Below are 20,090 nucleotides of genomic sequence, written 5' to 3' on the forward strand. Positions count from 1 at the left end.
CCCTTGCACAAGTAGCAACCTCCCCCTCCCGCCTGTTTCAGCAAAAAGCGTCAGTACCCGCCACCCACCAAGAAACAGCAAAGCACCCAGGATCTGCAGTCAACGGCAACTATTGTTTACCCGACAGTTCGACATACCACAGGCTGTCTCTCTCACTAACAGAGAGAGACATCCCCCATTTTCACAGTGAAAGGGGAGGCTGACAGTCGCCAGTACGATATTACAGTCTGCCACGTCGCTTTTCCATACATGCACCGCTGTGAAATCCTGAGGTTCCACCTCCCGCAACTCCTCAGCCTGCAAAACCCAGCCCGAGCTCAGTCATCTGCAGGGCCGCACCCCAGAGGCGTCATCTTCCAACCCACGCCGGAGAACAATCAGCCGACGAGCTCCAGGAACGGGAACTCATCAGCCGTTTTTTTTAAAAAAACGCAGTTTGAGCACCACTTGCAGATCAGGACCTCGATAGAACCCCACCCACCTTGAAAAGGAAGGAAACAGAGACATCAAAGAGAGGAATTAAGCTGTTTTTTTGCAGATGAGCTCGGAGAGGCAGCCAGTTGGCACCATCTTAATTCTGCCCAGCTAGGGAACATGACACGAAAGGAAATCTACAATATGAACTGTTATTCTATTTTTTTCTCCCCCTTCAAAGGGATTAGCTTTGAACCCGTCTGATGCCTGGTCTGTTCATTCCCTTGCACATGTGCATGAGATGCGTGCGGATGTGAATGGAGGATTAAAGTTTATGGAAGAGACAGAAAAAAACTGGAAGGTAGGCAGCAGAAATTGGAGCAAAAGTAAGTGAATCCTGATCCGGCTCATAAACGTGACTCGGGCAGTGAAGTGTGAAATCAGCACACCGCACCATGGAATGGAAAGATTTTAGACAAATGCTATTCTTGGAAGGTTATTTTTGTTTATTTGTTTGGTCTTCCCATGGGTCAGTGAGCTGAGGGAAAAGCTGTTGATATTGTATTATTGTAGTATGCTTTCTGTTATGTACATTGGAAAGGAAACTTACTGCTTTTCTTTGCAACCAGGTTGCTGATAGCAGGGATAAAAGTAATATAGTTACCTCTAAGCAGCTGACCCCGGCATGCCGGTTTGGTGAAACTTTATTGTGATATCCTCATTCTGTTGTCATCCAATAACTAATAAAAGTCAAACCTGAGGATGAATAAAGCAGTACCAATTTTGTTTAAGTGCTAGTTCAAGATTAATCCTCTCAGAGATGAGAATAGGTGGGCCCTCTTGCTATCAGATAACAGATAGCACAAACAAGGCAGAACATATCTTTAATTTATGGAAATACATTAACAGCTATTGCCTTTTTAATTTATTCACAGGATTCTGACATGCTTGCTTGCCATAATTACTGGCACTGGGCGCTCTACCATATTGAAAAGGTTTGTGTCATAATGCTCTCAAGTGTTGAAAGACCTGGACTTTTGCTTCTCCTGTTAAACATGATCTCACGGTGGAGTCCACTCGCTGATTTTCAAGCATGGAAATTGTATAAGAAATAAAAATATTGCATTGATGAAATAAGAAGTGTTTTCTGAAGTTAAGTTTTAGATCTGGTCTTGAGGCATAGTTTGAGGTTATAGCTGCTCTGCCTCTTGTCTGACCTGTACAATACTTGGAAGGCTTGATATCTGCAGTAGTTCATTTTATTAAGCTAGTCAGGGGGATTGTTAGTTGTTGGGGGAAAAAAAATGCCAGTCTCCCCACTAGCATAATGAGGGGAGCTACCATGGTCAGTCACGTTCATACTTTCCGTTTAGCAACTGGTGTGTTCAAATTCTGCTCCACGTAACATAGGCTGATATTTATGGAGATGAGGTTGGAAATCAGCTGTGGTTTTATTGAGTGGCAGAGCAGACCCAAGTAGTCACATGGCCATTTTTCGCTTCTATTTCTTATTTTTGCTCTTACAGACACCGCAGTTGGGCTTATATCCTTAATCTTCAATAAAATTTACTTCATATTGGTGTCCTTCTCCTGCAGGGTGAATATGAGGCAGCTCTCACATTCTATGATGACTATGTGAGTATAAACTAATTAAAGAGTTGGTGGAAATACTTTTAGTTCTGAATCCCAGTCCTGTTCCTGTTCTGACGTGTCAATCGGTGGCCTCCTCTTGTATCAAGATGAGGCCACCCTCAGGTTGGAGGAGCAGCACCTTATCTTCCATCTGGGTACCCTCCAACCTGATGCTACAAATATTAATTTCTCCTTCCAGTGAACAAATCCCTTCCCCCCCCCCCCCCCCCCAATTCACCACTCCGACCTTTCACCTCTTCTCACCAGCCTATTACTTACCCCTGGATCCCTTTCTCCTTCTTATTCTCCTGTTGTCCGCTCTCCAATCAGATTCTTCCTTCTCCAGCCCTAGACCTTTCCCACCCACCTGGCTTCACCTACTACCTTTCCAGCTAGCCTCCCCCCATCTTTTTTATTCTTGCATCTTCCCCTTTCCTTCTCCATCCTGGAGAAGGGTCTTAGCCCGAAAAGTTGACTGTTTACTCTTTTTCCATTGATGCTGCTTGTCCTGCCGAGTTCCTCCAGCATTTTATGAGTGTGTTAATTTATAGCTGGTTTATTTTACAGGGTATATAGCTTTTCTAATCATTGTACTTCAATATTCACTCAGGATTATGTTCTGGAGTTGGATATTTCAGTAGTCCGTGTCACTTTTTGTTTGAGGTACTGTTCCTTTATCAATGTAAACAATGATGAATTGAATTTATCTGGCACTTTCAGTCTTAGTTTTGTAAAGTACTGAGAAGTTCCATCTATTTTTCTTGATCTTTGGATCTTTGTATGTGCTTAATGCTGATATATTTGGATGCATGTAATCTAGCAATGTATAGAAAGTATGGCTTAGAAATATTTTTCAGTACAATTTGCAAGGACTAAGGAGCTAATTTGTGCCATTTGGATGAATCCTTGATTGCAAAATCTTGTAGTACTTGAGCTCCAAAGTTTTGGCTCTGCTGGCCATCTGTTACCAATGCAGGATGAATAATACAGTGAAGCCAAGTGGAGAAGCTGTGTGAGTGGTGGAGAAATGGACAAGTGATCTGGGGGTGTTAGAAGGTCTACAACGAGAACAATGATTAGTGACGGGGTCAGGGAGATGAAAGGAAATGTCCAGAGTTCAGAAGTTTGAAGGTTGATAGCAGAGAAAAGGCAGGCAGAAATAACAAGCCTGCAGGAAACATTCAGAGATTGGGAACTCTGGTGAGGGATGGATGTTCAGTGTCCTGAAATCAGACTTTGGAAGTAAAGAGAGGACTGGCCAGAGTACCTGGAGGTTTGCCCTTAAGGCAGGGTGGAACCGGAGATCAGGGTTTAAGTTAGGGGTATACCGTAGTGTTCAAAACCCGCCAGAGATCAGAAATTAGGGGTGGGTTGTCATTGAAAGACCTAGGGATGAAGGGGCATTGATAGTGGATCAAAAGAGAGCACATGAATTTAAAATAAATCTGCTTGGGCCAGGTCCCCAGAGTTAATCTGACAGCTTCTATTGGAGGCTTTGTTTAGGTTACGCTGCTGTGAATCCTGGTACACAATGAAAACATGGCAGATTTGGGAGTCAACAATAATGGTCAGTCTTTGGAATAATATTGTTAGTTTCTGGGCAAAGCTTCCCTGGACCATGCATTGGTGTGGCAACTGCACCATCAGCGCAGGAATGACCTTCAACTTGGGCAACCTGTCAGATTTCGAGGGTAATACAATTGACCAGGAAATGGATGCTCTCATGGTCCCCTCTAGAAGTAAGAACTTTTCAGAAAGCAGAGAACTAATGAAGAAGCAACTCCAAGCATGACTGGATTTCCAGACCATTGGTCTTTAAAGATTCCATTGCTCTTCATATGTGACGTCAACCAGTGCATTGCCCCAGGATCCCTAGTGTGTTCCTCAATGATCGATACCTCATCTGCCTGTCTCACGCTTCTCACTTACTTTTCCATCCTGGCCATCTACTCTTTTCACTCTCAGTCCTGAATTAGGGTCTTGACTCGAAAGGTAACCACCTCTTTGCCCCCAACGGATGCTGCCTGACCTGCTGAAATCTTCCAGCAGTTTGCTTTATTGCATCAGATTCAAGCACCTGCCGTCAGCATTAAGCACATACAAAGATCAAGAAAAACAGAGGGAACTTCTCAGTACTTTATAAAAATAACAAAAGGCTGAAAGAGCCAGATAAATTTAATTCATTATTGTTTTCATTGATAAAGGACCAGTACCCCTGAACAAAAAGTGCACACGGACTACTGAACTGCCCTTTGTTGCTGTTTATTTCAAGAACTCTCTTCAGAGACAATTGTTGCAACTATTATTTTGCATTTTGAATCCCACAGTGCCATTGCTGGTAATCATTTTAAATTTCCCAGGTTTTTATTGGATTGGGAGAATCAGCTGACAAATCCCAAAAATAGGACATCAACCAGATTGAACTTTAACCTGTTTTTCTCTCCACTGATGCCATCCATTCTATTGGGTATTTGCAGCATTTCTGTTTGATTCCAGCAAGATGATTAAAAAGTTAGGGGTGGATTCAAGTTCTTGAAAACTAATTTAGTAATAAGGTACTTCAACCTTATATATTTTATCCCAAGAATGAAAATTAATGAAATTATAGCTGCTTAAGTACATTCACTAAGATTTCTCATTTCTTTAATCAGTTTCAGGAGAATGATTTCTGTAGGTGAGATTTAATCACAGCTGCCATTGGTGTCACTGATACCCACACATGATTGTGTTTTCTTTCCTTAGTTTCTGTCATGTTTCTTCAGTTTTCTTTGTGTAGATCATTTTCTGTGATGCTTTGATGTAGATTTCCAAAAGCTGTTTCACATCTGGATCAATGCTGGACATAGTGGATGCATGCTCTATGTTGTTTCGCCTCCAAATGGAAGGTAAGTCCTTATTCTTGTCAGCGACACAAAAAGTGTATTTGTGTGTTCTAATCTGTATGTCCATTCAGTATCCTTATCTGCAGGGCTATCTACCACCCCTAATCTAATTCCATTTGTTCTGTTACCCTGTATATGGCGTGCACCCAGTTTCCAATTTGGCTTACTATTTACAGCTGTGTCTTCAGTCATCGAAATCCCACTTTTCATCTTTATTCTTTAAATCTCTACATCTCCTTATTCTTCCTTGACCATTGCAGATGAAACTTTTCTTTCATAGGTGTAAGAGTATATCCTGCAGTCTCTCAAATCTGCTGTACCATTCAATGAGATTATTGCTGGCTCTGGGGTCCATTTTTATCGGATTCCCATATTCTCTGAATGCATGGAGAAATGAGTGATTTCAGTATGGAGTGTACTGAGTGATGAAACAATCACATTTTTCTGACCTCAAGAATTCCACAGTTTTACGACTTCCTGCCGACAGGGATATCTCACTTCAATTCTAGATTGTTGACCCCTTGTCTTGAAAGCCAAGACGGTGGATGCTGGGAAACAGTATGATGGTACTGGTGCTTCATGCATGATGAGACCTGGGTGGTGGCAGGGGGAATTACAGCCTGGGGGAAGAGATGCTTTCCCATTTTAACAGTTCTTGTCCTAATGTTATAGTACCTCGCACCTGATGGTAGGGTGGTGTGGGGTGGGGGGGGGGGGAGGGTCAAGGAGGTCATTGGACAGATGGGAGGGATAATTGTCGATGCTAAGGGCACTGCGCGCACAGTGTTCCTGATGAATATCTCTGCTAGATGGAAGAGAGACCTCGGTGATCCTCTCAGCTCTCCTCACAACACTTTGTAGGGATTTATTTCTCTATTTAGTGATACAGCTCGGAGCAGGCCCTTCCAGCCCCTTGAGTCATACTGCCCCAGAAACCCTACAACCCCGATTAACCCTTTGTGACTCTTGCTTCGGCTAGCATCTTAATATAGGGGGTGATAGCCCCTAGCCTGGCCAAACTTAAGAAATCTCGTTTGGGTGGATGCTGTGCGATGTGTCCCGTTACAAACCAGTACCCCAAAATAACAAACAGTACACAATATGCGATTAAATGATTGAGCTTTATAATTCTTACTTTGACTATACGGTTAGTAAAGAAAACAAAAAAAAGAAAAAAAACATTGGAGCTCACTGATAAGCTGGTCGTCCGTCATTGACCTCTGATCGTTGCTGACCTTCGGACCCTCGCTCCAAGTCCATTCCGTCCGCCGTTCTACCAACTCTCTCCATTTGCGTCTTCTCTCCTCATCTCACCCTGGCAAAAGACTGTGAAAATCTCTCTTCCAGACTCACAAGAAAGAACAACATTTCTCCCATTGGATAGCCCCCGCATTCCAAATCCTGTTATCTCTAGTCATAACCCAAATGTTGCTGCTACAGAGAAGCCATTACATTAGCAGTGAAACCTTGCAGTATGTTATACCTAACCTAATCCCTGGACAATTTACAATGACCAGTTGACCTACCCAGTAGGTCTTTGGACTGTGGGAGGAAACTGGAGTGTAGGGGAAAACTCACACATTCCACAGGGTCCTTACGGAGCGATGCCGGAATTGAGCTCAAATTCCAGAACGCCCTGAACTGTCATAGCGTTGCGTTAACTGCTAGCCTACCGTGGTGCTGAACTTGAGTTGATCTGCCTTGCAGTTCCTGTACCAGGTGGTTACGCAGCAGCTCAGAACACTCTCGGTGGTGCGCTGTTATTCCCTCTACAACCGCTGCAAGTCCTGTTGGACCTGCAGAACATCACCAGCATTTTCTGTTTGTTAGTTCTTTAACCAGAAAGACTCTTCATAGATGAAACTACCTCTTAGCATCCACTTCGGCATTTCCTCTGAGAATCTTGCATGTTTCAATGAGATTTCCTTAAGTTAGGCCTGAATGTCCCATCCCTGGCTTCATTCTAGAAAACCTGCTTTGAGTTCCCTTTATTCTTCCTCAGACAATGTAATCAAAATTGCACAGACAGCCCCAGATGATGTCTCTCAAAGGCCTTGTGCAGGTGTAATAAGACATCCTTGCTCTTGCATTCGGAGCCTATTTCAGTGGTGGCCAGCACATCATTTGCCTTCTTAATTACATTCTGTGATGGAACACTTCCTTCAGTAACTGATGTACAAGGATATCAGGGTCTCATTGCACCATCCTCTTTTCCAGTCTCTTGCCATTCATAAAATAATTAGTCTTTATGTTTTAAGAAACAAAGGGATAACCTTATGTTTGTGCATTATAATACTAATTTGCTAATGTATTTGCCCTCCCCCTACTCTTCACTAGCACAACCTGTAACATGGAATGTTACTTTACATTCTTTCATCCAAGTCATTAATGTACATTGCCCTAGCACTGATTATTTCTCGCTACCTGACACCCAGAAAACGGTCAGTTTATCCTGAGGAGCCTGGAGTGATGAGTGTGAAGTCCAGGAGAAACTTGCAATCAGTCAGGAAAAGAAATGTAAATAGTGGCAGAGGGTCAAATTTGAAATTAGGAAATATTTAAACATTTTAGGAAAATTTGATGCGAGAACAGATGGTTAGAGTTGCTGACTACAGGAAGTGGACAACACTATATTTGTTCTTTCCATTGTCCACATACAACAAGTACTAACAGTCACATAATTAAGCATTTCCTGAGAGTCAAGGAACCAGTCTAGTTCTTTATTTTATTGACTCTGCGCTCTTCCACAGGTATTTCTGTTGGCCATCGTTGGAAAGAGCTTGTCAAAGTTACCAAGGATCACAGCAAGGATCACATTCTTCTCTTCAATGATGCCCATATACTCTTGTCCCTTCTTGGAGCTAATGACACTGAGACAGCAGCTCAACTCATCTCATCATTGCAAGAACTCTCCCAGTAAGCACTCTTGAAGGGTTTGGTTCTTTGAGCATCTAATGGATTAAGAGAACATTTGCCTATTTGTCTACAGGAAGGCAAGATGACAAACTTGTCTACAGTAATATACACAGGCATATTAAAAGATAGAAAGGGGAAATATAGAAAACAATTTAAAAATAACATCATTGCTATTTTCTACCCTCAGAAGCTATTGCAGTCAAAAAAGATGTGAGTTTAACTTATTTAAAAAAATTTTTTTTGGATGTCCTTATTGCATCTTCCTGAGACTTAGAGGAGGAACTGCACAAGGATGTTGCCATTCCTGGGATAGAATTGAGTACCATAACACGGATTGCTTACATTGGAATGCTCAGGAACTAGAATGGTTTTGGTAGTTTCATTTGGTAGTAACATTATAGAATGGCACCACCCAACTGTCACTCAGTGACCATCTCTGACAATTGTGTAGGACTTCCTATACTAATACCATGATCACCAAAACCAGTCAGAGCTGTGGCATATTAGTGATTCACCTCAAAACCTCTCAGCCATCTGCAAGGTACAAGTCAGGAACGTGACTGGATGATTGTGCAGCTCTAGCCACCAACAATGACGAAGCTTCAAACCATCCAGGGTAAACGGTCCAACTTCACAGACGCCACCGCAAACATTCATTCCCTCTGTCAACAATGTACTGCCATGTGTAACATCTACAAACTGCACTAAAGTCACGTATCTAAAAACTTAGAACTTCCCAAACCTGTGACCTCAGCACCAAAGGCAGCTGGTGATCGGAAACATCATCAGGTTCCTCTCTGATGCTGACAGTCTGTCTAATGTAAAGCTCACGAGGTGCGAACTCTGTAACTCTCTGCCCAACAACCCAGGTGGATTATCTTCAACAGAAAACTGTGCTGCTGTAGTTGAATAAAGTGGGACATTACCAACTTCCCCAGGGGAATAAGCAATGGGCAACAGTGATGAGCAGAGATGTCCAGGTCACAAAACATAAATAAAGTTCTTACAAAGATTAAAGATCTGCTTACATCTATTTCTGAAAAAGCATAACTTAATATTAAAAAGGAAATTAATTTCAATTGCCATCTCCGGCATGAGGCAGTAATTTTAGAAACAAAAGTTTAGAAGTAGAAAACTGATAGTTTTATTTTTAATTTTCAGAAGTCCTGGTGAAAACTGTCAGTACCAGCTTTGTCAAGATTTGGGACTTCCTCTCTGTCAAGCAATCATGGAATTTTCAAACGGAAATTACAGTCACACTGTAGATCTGTTAAACCCAGTTCGTTACCAAATCCAGAAGATTGGTGGTAGTAATGCACAGGTACTTCAGGATAATTGACACAATGAAATCCAACTCTGGTGATAATGCTAGATCAATATGTCACTGGGCATGCTCAAGATTACTCTTCTCAAATAAGACCAACGCGTCTATGGGAATAGGGCATTATGTTCCAACTCTTGGTAACATAAAACCTGTTCTGGAGCCGTTCCTTTAAAATTATTTTCTTTCTTGCAGAGAGATCTCTTTAATCTGCTGCTGATCAATGCCGGTTTAAAATCGGACAACAAATTTCACAAGAAGCTGGCTCGGTATGTGCCACCATACATTATATTTTCAGAATCAGGTTTAATATCACTGGCATATCTCATTGTTTTGTGGCAGCAGTATAGTTAATACATAATAGTAAAAAATGATAAATTGCAATAAATAAATGTTTTTGGGGAGGAAGAAATTAAATTTAAAGTGGTGCAAAAAGTGAGGAACAAATAGTGAGGTCGTGTTCATGGGCTGATTGTCCATTCAGAAATCTGATGGCAGAGGGGAAGAACCTCTTCCTCAACATTGAGTGTGTGTCTTCAGGCTCCTGTACCTCCTTGATGGTAGCAATGAGAAGAGGGCATGTCCTGTGTGATAGGAGTCGTTACTGATATTTGCTGCCTTTTTGAGCTATTGTCTTTTGAGGGTGTCCTTGATACTGGAGAGGTTAGTGCCCATGATGGATCTAGCTGAATTTACAATTTTCTGCAGCTATTTCTGATCCTGCGCAGTGGCCTCTCCGTACTAGATGGTGCTGCAACCAGTTAGAATGCTCTCCATGTTATATTTGTAGAAATAGTGAGTTTCATTGGTGAAATACCAAGCCTCTTCAAACTCCTTATGAAATATAGCTGCTGTCATGCCTTTTTTGTAATTGCATCAATATATTGGGCCCAGGATAGATCTCCAGCGATGTTGATGTCCAGGCACTTGAAACCGCTCACCCTTTCCACTGCTCTTCCATCAATGAAGACTGGTGTGTATTCCCTCGATTTTCCCCATCCTGAAGTCCACAATCAATTCATTGCTCTTTCTGACATTGAGTTCAAGGTTGTTGTTGCGACACCACTCGACCAGCTGATCTGTCTTGCTTCTGTACACCTCATCACCATCTGGAGCTCTGCCAACAATAGTTGTGTCATTGACAAATTTACAGATGGTGTTTGAGCTATGCCTAGCCAAGACCAGAAGACATGGGAGCAAAATTAGGCCATTCAGTCTGCTCTGCCCATCATGGCTGATCCCGAATGCCACTCAACCCCATACACCTGCCTTCTCGCCATATCCTTTGATGCCCTGACCGATCAGGAAACATCAACTTTTGCCTTAAGTATACCCATAGACTTGATCTTCACCACAGTCTGTGGCAGAGCATTCCACAGATTCACTGCTTTCTAGCTAAAAATATTCCTCCTTACCTCTGTTCTAAAGGTTGCCTCTCAATTTTGAGGCTGTGCCCTCTAGTTCTGGGTACCCCCACCAGAGGAAGCAACCTCTCCACATCAACTCTATCTAGTCCTTTCAACATTCGGTAGGTTTCAATGAGATCCCTCCCACATTCTTCTAATTTCCAGTGAGTACAGGCCCAAAGCTGACAAACGCTTCTCCTATGTTAACCCTTTCATTCCCGGAATCATCCTCGTGAACCTTCTCTGGACTCTGTCCAATTATAACACATCCTTTCTGAGATATGGGGCCTAAAACCATTGACAATACTCTAAGCACAGCCTGACTGGTGTCTTATAGAGCCTCAGCATTATCTGCTTGCTTTTATATTCTATTCCTGTCATGGGACCGGTTGGCCGTTCCCCTTTAACATTTCTTTCACCCTGATTATGCTCCAATTTCAGTCATTTGATCTCCATTTACTGCTAGTTTACCCAATTACCATACACCTGGTTTTCATCAGAGACGGGAAATAAATACAATGGGGACTCTATCGCAGGTTGCCAGTTTGTTGGTTTATTCTCGTGTGATACTTCGTTCCCTTGTCCGATTAGAACCGTTAGTTCTAAGTTCCGCTCTAGTTTCTAGATAGTCCCTGTAAATCCCGTCTCCTTGTCAAGATTGCTCCGGTTGGCTGTTCTACGTTTGCGACTATGCCAGCATCCCCAACTCAGTCGACATGCCGGTGACCTGCACTTGTGTTCTCCTCAGTCAGTCGCTTGCAACAATTCCCTTTGAAATAACTGCCAACATTGCATTTGCCTTCTTTACCACAGAATCAACCTGTAAATTAACTTTCTGGGAGTCTTGCACGAGGACTCCTAAGTCCCTTGGCATCTCTGATGTTTGAACCTTCTCCTCATTTAGATAATAGTCTGCACTATTGTTCCTTTTACCAAAATGCATTATCATATGTTTCCCAACAGGTGGGAGGAAAGGATGAAATTACCAATCAATTATCAAGGTGGACTGCAATGCAGCTAATTAGAATGAACAATTATTATTTCACATCAAGCAAGTTTATTATGACATCCGCTATATTATGTTTACATATGTTCTGTGACATGATGTTCAGTAAGGTACTCCTTATATCTGCAGTGCCTGCACCAGCAACAATATTAACCCAAAGCATTTTATCTGGTGAATTGGAAACAAAGTCTTCGCATATTCAGTATATACTAGATGGCTTTTGAATGAACCTAGAATCATGCAGCAACAGAGCAAAGGAGAGCCGTACCTCCACCTGTAAGGATTTTAAATCAGTTTTTTAAAAAAGCAAAGCTAAAGTCTGTCCCGAGCCTTATTGGCTCATCAGGCCGGAGCTTATGCCCGTTTCCGTGGCGTGAAGTGACTGAGACCTCTCTTCCCCCCCCCCCCCCCCCGGTTTTTTCTGGTACTCATTTTCAGCTGGCAATGTGTGGTTAAGTGCCTTGCTCAAGGACATAACACACTGCCTCAGTTGGGGTTCGAATTCACAACCTTCAGATCACTAGTCCAATGCCTTATCCACTTGGCCATGCACCACACCATTTTAAATCTATGACATTTTAATATCCTCTTTAGGTTAGTCTCTTTAGGTTATTAGTTTGCCTAATTCCATTAAAGTTGTAACACTGAGTGATAAATGCATCTTTACAATCAGATGGTATTCCTGCTGATATTCTAAAACTAGATGGAGAGGAATTTCAGTCATTCAGTGCATTCACACACTCATCTCCCATACCTGAGTAGATGAGGAATGCTAAATGACTCTTTGAAGAATGATTGAGGTAACTATAGATGGGCCACCATGCTGTCTGCTCCAGAAAGATTGCTCATCATGCTCTTCCATAACCACCTCATCACAGTTGCCAGAATATTGCTTCCTATATCACAGAATAACGTTCTCCTTGTTCATACCTCTGAAATACAGGGAACAGGATTAACTGCTATTCATAGCCGTTTTGCTCTCATAAACATTTTTGGCTGTGTCAGTTAAGAGGGACTGTGGAGCAGCCTTCTGAATTGGTTGTCTGCTGAAACCTGGCCCCATCTTCCATCAGCTACAAAACAGCATTCATAATCCTGACCTCCCTACATTTCTCTGAGTGTTCTGGGAAGCAGTATGGTGTATGTTCAGTTAACTGAAGAATAGAAATCAATACAATTGTTTTCAGAGAAGAAGCAATTGTCATGGTAATATTGGCCTTGCTGGCAATCACTGAGTAGAACCCAGGAAGGCATGGGAGAATTTTATCATTATCTTGTGCCTTTACCTAGGGGTGACTCTTGATATGGGAAGTGAGTCATGTTTTTCATGTGTTACAAGGTAATATGGTGCAGAATAGGTTGGTTGGTAGAAGACCTCTGTCATAACACTTTTGATTGTAAGATCTATCCCTTTCATTTGATCAAAGGCACAGAAATACATCTCTCTTTTAGTTATCTCTTTGCAAACCAATGAGTCTACAGGAGAACCATTCTCACCGAAGAGTACTGTAGATCAAAGTTGCATCATTTCCCCAACATTTTCTCAATCTTTCTTACTGTAGTATTTCTTATTATCTCCAACAAAGCATCTGGGTGTGAAGAGCTTAATGTTAAGATTAGCCTGCAGTTACATTACACAGTATGCAGATGATACTTGTGTTTGCATACTCTTGGAGGCTGAGCTCCAAGCTATTATTAATTGCAACCATTGACCTTTTGTATTCCACTCCAGCTTGCCAATCTTGCACTTAGAACAAATTACTTTTCCAACTGAAAGTTTTTTTCAGGATCTGTTAATTCATACACACAAGCAGACTTAGGATTTGCATTTAGTGGCTGTCAAGGAATAATAATATTAAAAGTCCAAATTATAGAAATAGTGTCTATCCTTAAAGTTATCTAATTTTCAGAAAATGCAGATGAAACCCCTATGCCCTGAAATTATCCTAAAGAAAATAAGTAGCGTTTATTGTTTAGAAAACACTTTTACTATTTTGGTGATGATACTTTTCAGGGAAAAAAACATGTTAACTTAATACATTTATGATTCCATTTAGTAATTTCAAAGATCTTACATTGATATTGTAGATACATAGAAATTGTATTATCACGATTGTCACTGGACTTTCTAACTGCTTTAGTGTTAACATTTCAATTTTCCTTCTAACAACAGGTGCTTGCTGATGGAGCGAGATGCCCTGAGACCAAACTCTCAAATGACCGAAAGACTTATTCGCAAAGCTACAGCGTTGCACAGTGTAGAGTAAATCAAGATATGTGCAGCAACATAAAATAGGATAGATTAGTTTGGCATAATTGAAATCTGTTAGCAATTATTGATTATTATTATTATTATTATATTATTATTATTCCCGCTCCCCATTAACATCGTTACTGTATTACTATGTACTGCAGAGCAAAATGAGAGGGGCGCCAGTTCAGAGCAGGCAATAATGATCTAGTGTGGGAATGGCAGGAAGTGAATAGATTCCCCAGAGGCAGTGCAAAATGGATCTTTCAGGGATGCACTTTTGGAGTATTGCATAGGGGAATATTCTCTCGACCTGAAGAAGGTTTTACAATCAACGCAGCTTAGATTTACAATTTTAGTCCCTAGGGTGAGGGTGTAGCTTTATGAAGAGCAGTTGAGGACAGTGGAGTTGGGGAGACTGGGAACATAGATGTTCTAAAGGCCATGGAATGCTGATATTGAAAGGTATTCCCTTTATGGTTGTCTGCTCTAGGTTTTAGTCTTGTTTCTACAATATTTCAATGAAGAGGCTTGGATATTTCGCTACATTGTTGTAGAATTTTCAAAAATAATTATTTTATGTAGCCCATGCCAATTTTTACCCATCCCTAATTATTCTTGATCTAAGTGGCTTGCAAGGCCATTTCTGAAATAGCTGTATGTGTGGGACTGTAATCACAGAGGAATTGCTTGAGAAGGAATGAGTTTTTATAGGTGCACCGTAGAAAGCATTCTTCCAGGGTGCATCACAACCTGGTATGGAAGTTGTCCTGTCCAAGACTGGAAGAAGCTGCAGAAGATTGTGAACATAGCCCAGCACATCTCACAAACCAATCTTCCATCCTTGGACTCACTTTACACTGCACGCTGTCGGAGCAGTGCTGCCAGGATAATCAAGGATACGACCCACCCAGCCAACACACTTTTTGTCCCCCTTCCCTCCAGGAGAAGGTTCAGGAGCTTGAAGATTCGTACGGCCAGATTTGGGAACAGCTTCTTTCCATCTGTGATAGGACTGCTAAACGGATCCTGACCCGGATCTGGGCCGTACCTTCCAAATATCCGGATCTGACTTGCACTACCGTACTTTCCCTTTTCTATTTTCTAATTATGATTTATAATTTAAATTTTTATTATATTTACTTCGATTTGTACTTCAGGGAGCATGAAGCGCAGAATCAAATATTGCTGTGATGATTGTACACTCTAGTATCAATTGTTTGGTGACAATAAAGTAAAGTAATTCCCAAGTAATGTCCCCTGCAGGATCTAGTGAACCAGGTGAGTTTTACAACAACGCTGGCTGGGTCAGGAGCACACACATGCAGCAAATTAAATATTAAATTTACTTTTTCAACTTCACTGAATGATATTTTGCCTCTTAAAGAAACCATTTAAAAACTAAATGTTATTTATGTGATTATGGATTATTCTGGTGTAATGCTGACATGACAGGTTCTGCCTTTCTGCAGTTCTGTCACTAGGTGGCAGTACAGACATTACAATTTGGGGTTGGATTTAGAGCAGACATCTCAATTTCAAATTCATGTTAATTTAAGTTACTTTATCCTTTCAGCTCCTTTCACAAACTTACCTGCAAACCAATGAGTTTGTCTCCCTCCCCCCACCCACACTTCTGTGGACTAAATTGTAACCTTCACTGAATGGAAGGTGATAATTGGAATCAGGCAGGGGTATTTTCACATTCCAAAGCCTGTTGCTATCACAAGCAATGCAGTGTAAGTTTAGCTGTAGGTGAGGTGGCTATGACAGCTTCAGGATTCCTGGCAGTGGATCCAAGATAGAAGGTACCTACAGGGTGAAGATCACCTCTTTCTAGCCATATTTGCGAATGCCCTGACAAGGAAGACTTAATCCTCACATCTTCCTTCCTTCTGTCCCAGCTTGTGCTCAATGATTATTGACTGTTGTGCTCTCTGATTATTGCCTCTCCATCTCCATGTAATTTTTTGAACTATTCATAAACATACTTGATTCATAATAATATATACAGGAAGTACAATTAGTAGCTATCATTCTCTATATTAATCGTGCTTTCAAATTAACACGTTCTCCCTGTTAACATTACATTCTTACTGCCTGTTATGCCACTGGCATTTAAAGCAGCAATGAAGGTCCTCCACTTCTGTCTGTCCTTGGCCAATTTTGGTCTTGGTCTTGGCCGTGTTCAGAGCTTCCTTCATCCAGCCGGTAGCTTATCGGTTTTCACTACAGTCAGTCATGCAAGTCCAGGGTGGAGAGTCAGGAATACCATTGCACACAGATGTAGAAGGATTCTTCATTGCTGTATCAGTTTTGTTTGACCAGTCAGGGTTGTTAGTCCTGAACTGACTCTGAACCTGCAGGACAGTGGACCACTCTTAGTCTGGCCTCTTCCCTCTGACTGTTTGTCATGGGTGACCCCACAAAGAACCATCGCATAAAGCCCCAACTCCAGCCAACATAGTTCCCTGGCTCATTGAGGAACGGATGCCTCCAAACCACAGCAAGGGTTTGGTCCTCTTTGAGGCTGCTAAAATTAAGGTATGTTTATTAGCATTGTGTCAGTACCTCCAGTTGAACTTTGTCTTTTTGAGTGTTTTTCCCCTAGCCATCAGTCTGTGGTTTTGTTTTGCCATGTGCCCTTGTTTGTTTTCATGCCCCATGTGCTCCTGTCCCCACTCCTGCTCTACTCTGGCCCCTGTATTACTGAGTACTCTGCCTCTCACCTGTTTCTCATTATTACCTGTTCTGCTGCCACTTCTGTCTCATTGTGCTCCACCTATCATCTGCCTCTCTGTTTATTTCAGTCCTGTGTTTTCACCTGTTTGTTGCCAGATTGTGCCAGTGAGTTTTCCTGAGCCTTTCCAGCATTCGTATCTGAACTCTGTCTGTCTGAATGTCGACTCTGCCTGTTTCCCGATTCTGGTTTTTGGATTTCTCTGGAATTTTTGATCTCCACCTGAACTTTAATGCCGACTTTGTTGCCCCTCTGGATTTGCTACTCAGTAAATATCACAGTGCGCACAGTACTTGGTCTGCAATTGGGTCCGTTCTTCTGCGCCGACACATCATCAGCATGAGTTCAGTTTCTCAAATAAACTGCATGTGTAGTTTGCAAACAGATAAAAGAGTGAAGAAACACTCCTTACCAAAACAAACACAATGACCAAATAACTTTGCATACTTAAAATCTACGGGTTCACCCATGCAGATTTGAGTATTTATTATTTATTTAGGTTTTTTGTCCAGTTTAGAAACAAGTAAGTTTACTGGGATGGCAGTTAAATTCAGGTAGGAAAATGTTGACAAGGAACAATTTTCTGACATGACATCTCTAATACAACCCAGTGCAGTGGTGTTCTGATATAATAACCTTAACCACAAATGGTGCTAGGTGTAAGACATCTCCCTGTAATTGCTGAAAACTTTTGGACACTGGAGGCTTAGATTACAGCATGCAGACATCGCTTTGGCCCACTGAATCCATACAGACACACTCTCATCAACTCTCTCCAAGTTCTGCCACTCACCTAGGGGCAACTTACGGTGGACAATTACCCTGCCAGTCTGCATGTCTTTGGGATGTGGTAGGACACCAGACCAACCAGAGCAGAGATTACTGTCAGGTCACAGGAATGTGAAGCAACAGCTCTATTAGCTGTGCCACAATGTGTGTCTATGCAATTTTGTTGTTGACATTTCCCCACTAATGTGACAGTTGTTATGGCTCAGCCCAGTGATTTGTGGAAGATTTGGTGGATGAATTCATGTACTGAGATGCGTTGTTAAATTAAGATGGATTTCTATGGGCTGAAAATACTGTTCAGTACTTGGATGCTGAGTATGTGATGGCAAAGACTAAAACCTCAAGGGAGGTTGGAATATTTGCAGAGGCTGTCCATTTGCTGAGAAGACTGTCACAAGCCCTGATCTTTGATGTTATTTTGCTCATCTAACTTCAGAATTTTATTTGTTCAAAAATGATGCCAATTTAAATTGTGATTGCACTGCTTCTTTAATTGTAAGTGGAGTAACGATTTGTTTAAAAAAAAAGTAAACTTTCATTTAAAGTTTAAAAAAAATCCAGAGGAACAAACACCTTTTTATACTACTTCTCAGAATGACACCCAAGAACTTAATAGGCCCTAACTAAATAAATACTACATTCCATACTGACCATTGTAACAATACTTACTTGGTGAAGTTATACATTTGTTCTTACCTTTCTCTCAAAAAGAATTACTTCAACACACATGAGCAAGAGGCATTGAAAAGGCTTGTCATCCTTCATGCTGCTGACAACAGCTGCTGATTTCCAGGTCTGCGATCAGTGACTAATGCTTGACTTGTGGATATGCAAATATTGTTTTGGTTATGGTCTTGCTTTGGAGAACATCCTTACCATCAAACACAAGTGGTTTCACATCCACTGACGTCTTCTCCATGGATTTGTAGTTCCAGCTTGTCACAGGCAAACACCTTCACAACCTGTGCAGATTTTAACTTTGCTTCTTGTAGCGCACGTAATCAGCTGCACACCCTGCATCATTATTATCTGAGTCCATCTATTATCTGAGTGTATATAATGAATAACCTCGAGCTTCCAGCCGGGTACAGGTATCGATTGTAACCAACGCTTCGATGACAAACTCCACCACCTTCATCAGGAATGATGCCCTAATGAAGGTGGCAGAGTTTGTCATCAAAACATTTATAAGCTTACAGAGATGTTTATCAAGTTCCAGCTAATGCTGTATTGTCATCAGACAAAATTGACACCTCCTGATGAGAATATTTCTTTGTAATTGGATGTACCAAGAGAACACCGGTTTGGAGATTCTGTACCTTGCAATGGTGAAACCTATACAAGACCATCACTTGGGTTTTTTTTCCCCCCCAGCTCACAGAAGAAACTGAGGGAGGACCAACATTTTGGGTCAAAATGCAGTACCTTTGCCCCCAGAGATGCTGCTTGACCCCAGAACTCCTGCAGCAGTTTGTTTTTGCTCCAGATTCCATCACCCCCCCCCCCCCCCGTCCCTTACATCTTCACAGGAGGAACTGTTTGCATATGTGGACTTTTAGAACTGGATTTGTAGCAAGTTGCTGATGGTGCATGTTGAATTAGGACGGGAATATAAAAGATCTTTAAGCTAATGGAGACTTTTGTTTTTCCCAAATACTTTGATTCTCACTGCATGTGCCCGGAACCTTTCATTATGAAGAAGTTCATTGACATCAGTAATACATGCAGGGTGCGTATTGTAATAAGCAGGCTTTTGTGTCACATTGCATCATATGCTGAATTGAATTTACTGAAAATAACACCTCTGTTCATATTTCTTTGGAAACTATTTTCATTAGTGAGATAAGCACTAGACCATATGAGCTCTCAACTTTCAGAAGTCCTGGTGATCTACATTCAAGATGTTTTCCATCCCTGATGTCACTTGCTGCTGAATTAGATATCCTAAAGCTTTGAAGCACACACGAAGCAATGGCAACATCATAATCTGATGGATTGATTTGGTCTACTGTCCTTTGATGGATTTTCCTCTGTAAATTTCCCAGCAGTCTTTCTTTTAGTGGCTCTGGTGTGAAGTAAAAAGCTGCAGCAGCCAAAGGCAGGGACATGGGCCAAGGGTGTTTTAAGAAACACAGTCACAAAGTACATGTTACGACAGACAATGCAATTTAACATTCTGCCCAGCTTGGCAACTGTGAAAAGTCCTGGGCAAAATCTGTGTTTGTGCTGCATGTGAAGTGCTTTCCACTCTGGTTTCAGTGAAAGAAATCAATCATTCACGATAGAAGAAAAGTGGGCCGTAGAAATCTCTTAAAATTCCAGCAATAAAATAGGAAACCACAGGGAGCCTGGAAAACTGCGTCTCCAAAGCTTGTTAAACGGCAGAAAAGTTGTGCGAGAGATGAAACAAACACTTAGAAGTTTCTTTTAGAGAGCAGAGTCAGATTTTACTTACTTCAAATAAATCAAGACAATTTGGGATTGTTTATAGTGTGACAGAATATGTATTTAAAATACTTTATAATGCACAAAGGCATAGGTAAAGCACACTTTTCAGATATATAGAGTAAAAGAGAGGTGAGAATGGATATTGGACTGCAAGAAAATGACGCGGGAGAGGTAGTAATGGGAGACGGAGGAATGGTTGATGAACTTAATAAGTGTTTTGCATCATTCTTAACTGTGGAAGACTTTAGCAGTAGGCCAGAAATTCAGGGGTATCAGGGGGCAGAA

The 20,090-nt window shown here is 41.5% G+C and overlaps 1 protein-coding gene across 3 annotated transcripts in view; it reads left to right on the plus strand.

The window, feature by feature from the left end:
- Positions 1-16,860, plus strand: part of ttc38 (tetratricopeptide repeat domain 38) — a 42,972-nt gene extending 26,112 nt beyond the window's left edge. For 2 of the 3 annotated variants that reach the window (XM_073059303.1, XM_073059301.1), the window contains exons 7-14: positions 656-775; positions 1,350-1,409; positions 2,011-2,049; positions 4,850-4,931; positions 7,679-7,844; positions 9,006-9,165; positions 9,361-9,434; positions 13,751-16,860. In XM_073059303.1, coding sequence (XP_072915404.1) covers positions 656-775; positions 1,350-1,409; positions 2,011-2,049; positions 4,850-4,931; positions 7,679-7,844; positions 9,006-9,165; positions 9,361-9,434; positions 13,751-13,844 — 795 coding nt within the window. In that variant the 3' untranslated portion in view covers positions 13,845-16,860. Of the gene's footprint in view, positions 1-655; positions 776-1,349; positions 1,410-2,010; positions 2,050-4,849; positions 4,932-7,678; positions 7,845-9,005; positions 9,166-9,360; positions 9,435-11,534; positions 11,623-13,750 lie in introns of all 3 variants that reach the window. The other variant, XM_073059302.1, reaches the window with a different exon arrangement.
- The last annotated feature ends 3,230 nt before the right edge of the window (positions 16,861-20,090 follow it).

This window comes from Hemitrygon akajei, chromosome 10 (assembly GCF_048418815.1).
Source record: "Hemitrygon akajei chromosome 10, sHemAka1.3, whole genome shotgun sequence".
Taxonomy (NCBI): Eukaryota; Metazoa; Chordata; class Chondrichthyes; order Myliobatiformes; family Dasyatidae; genus Hemitrygon; species Hemitrygon akajei.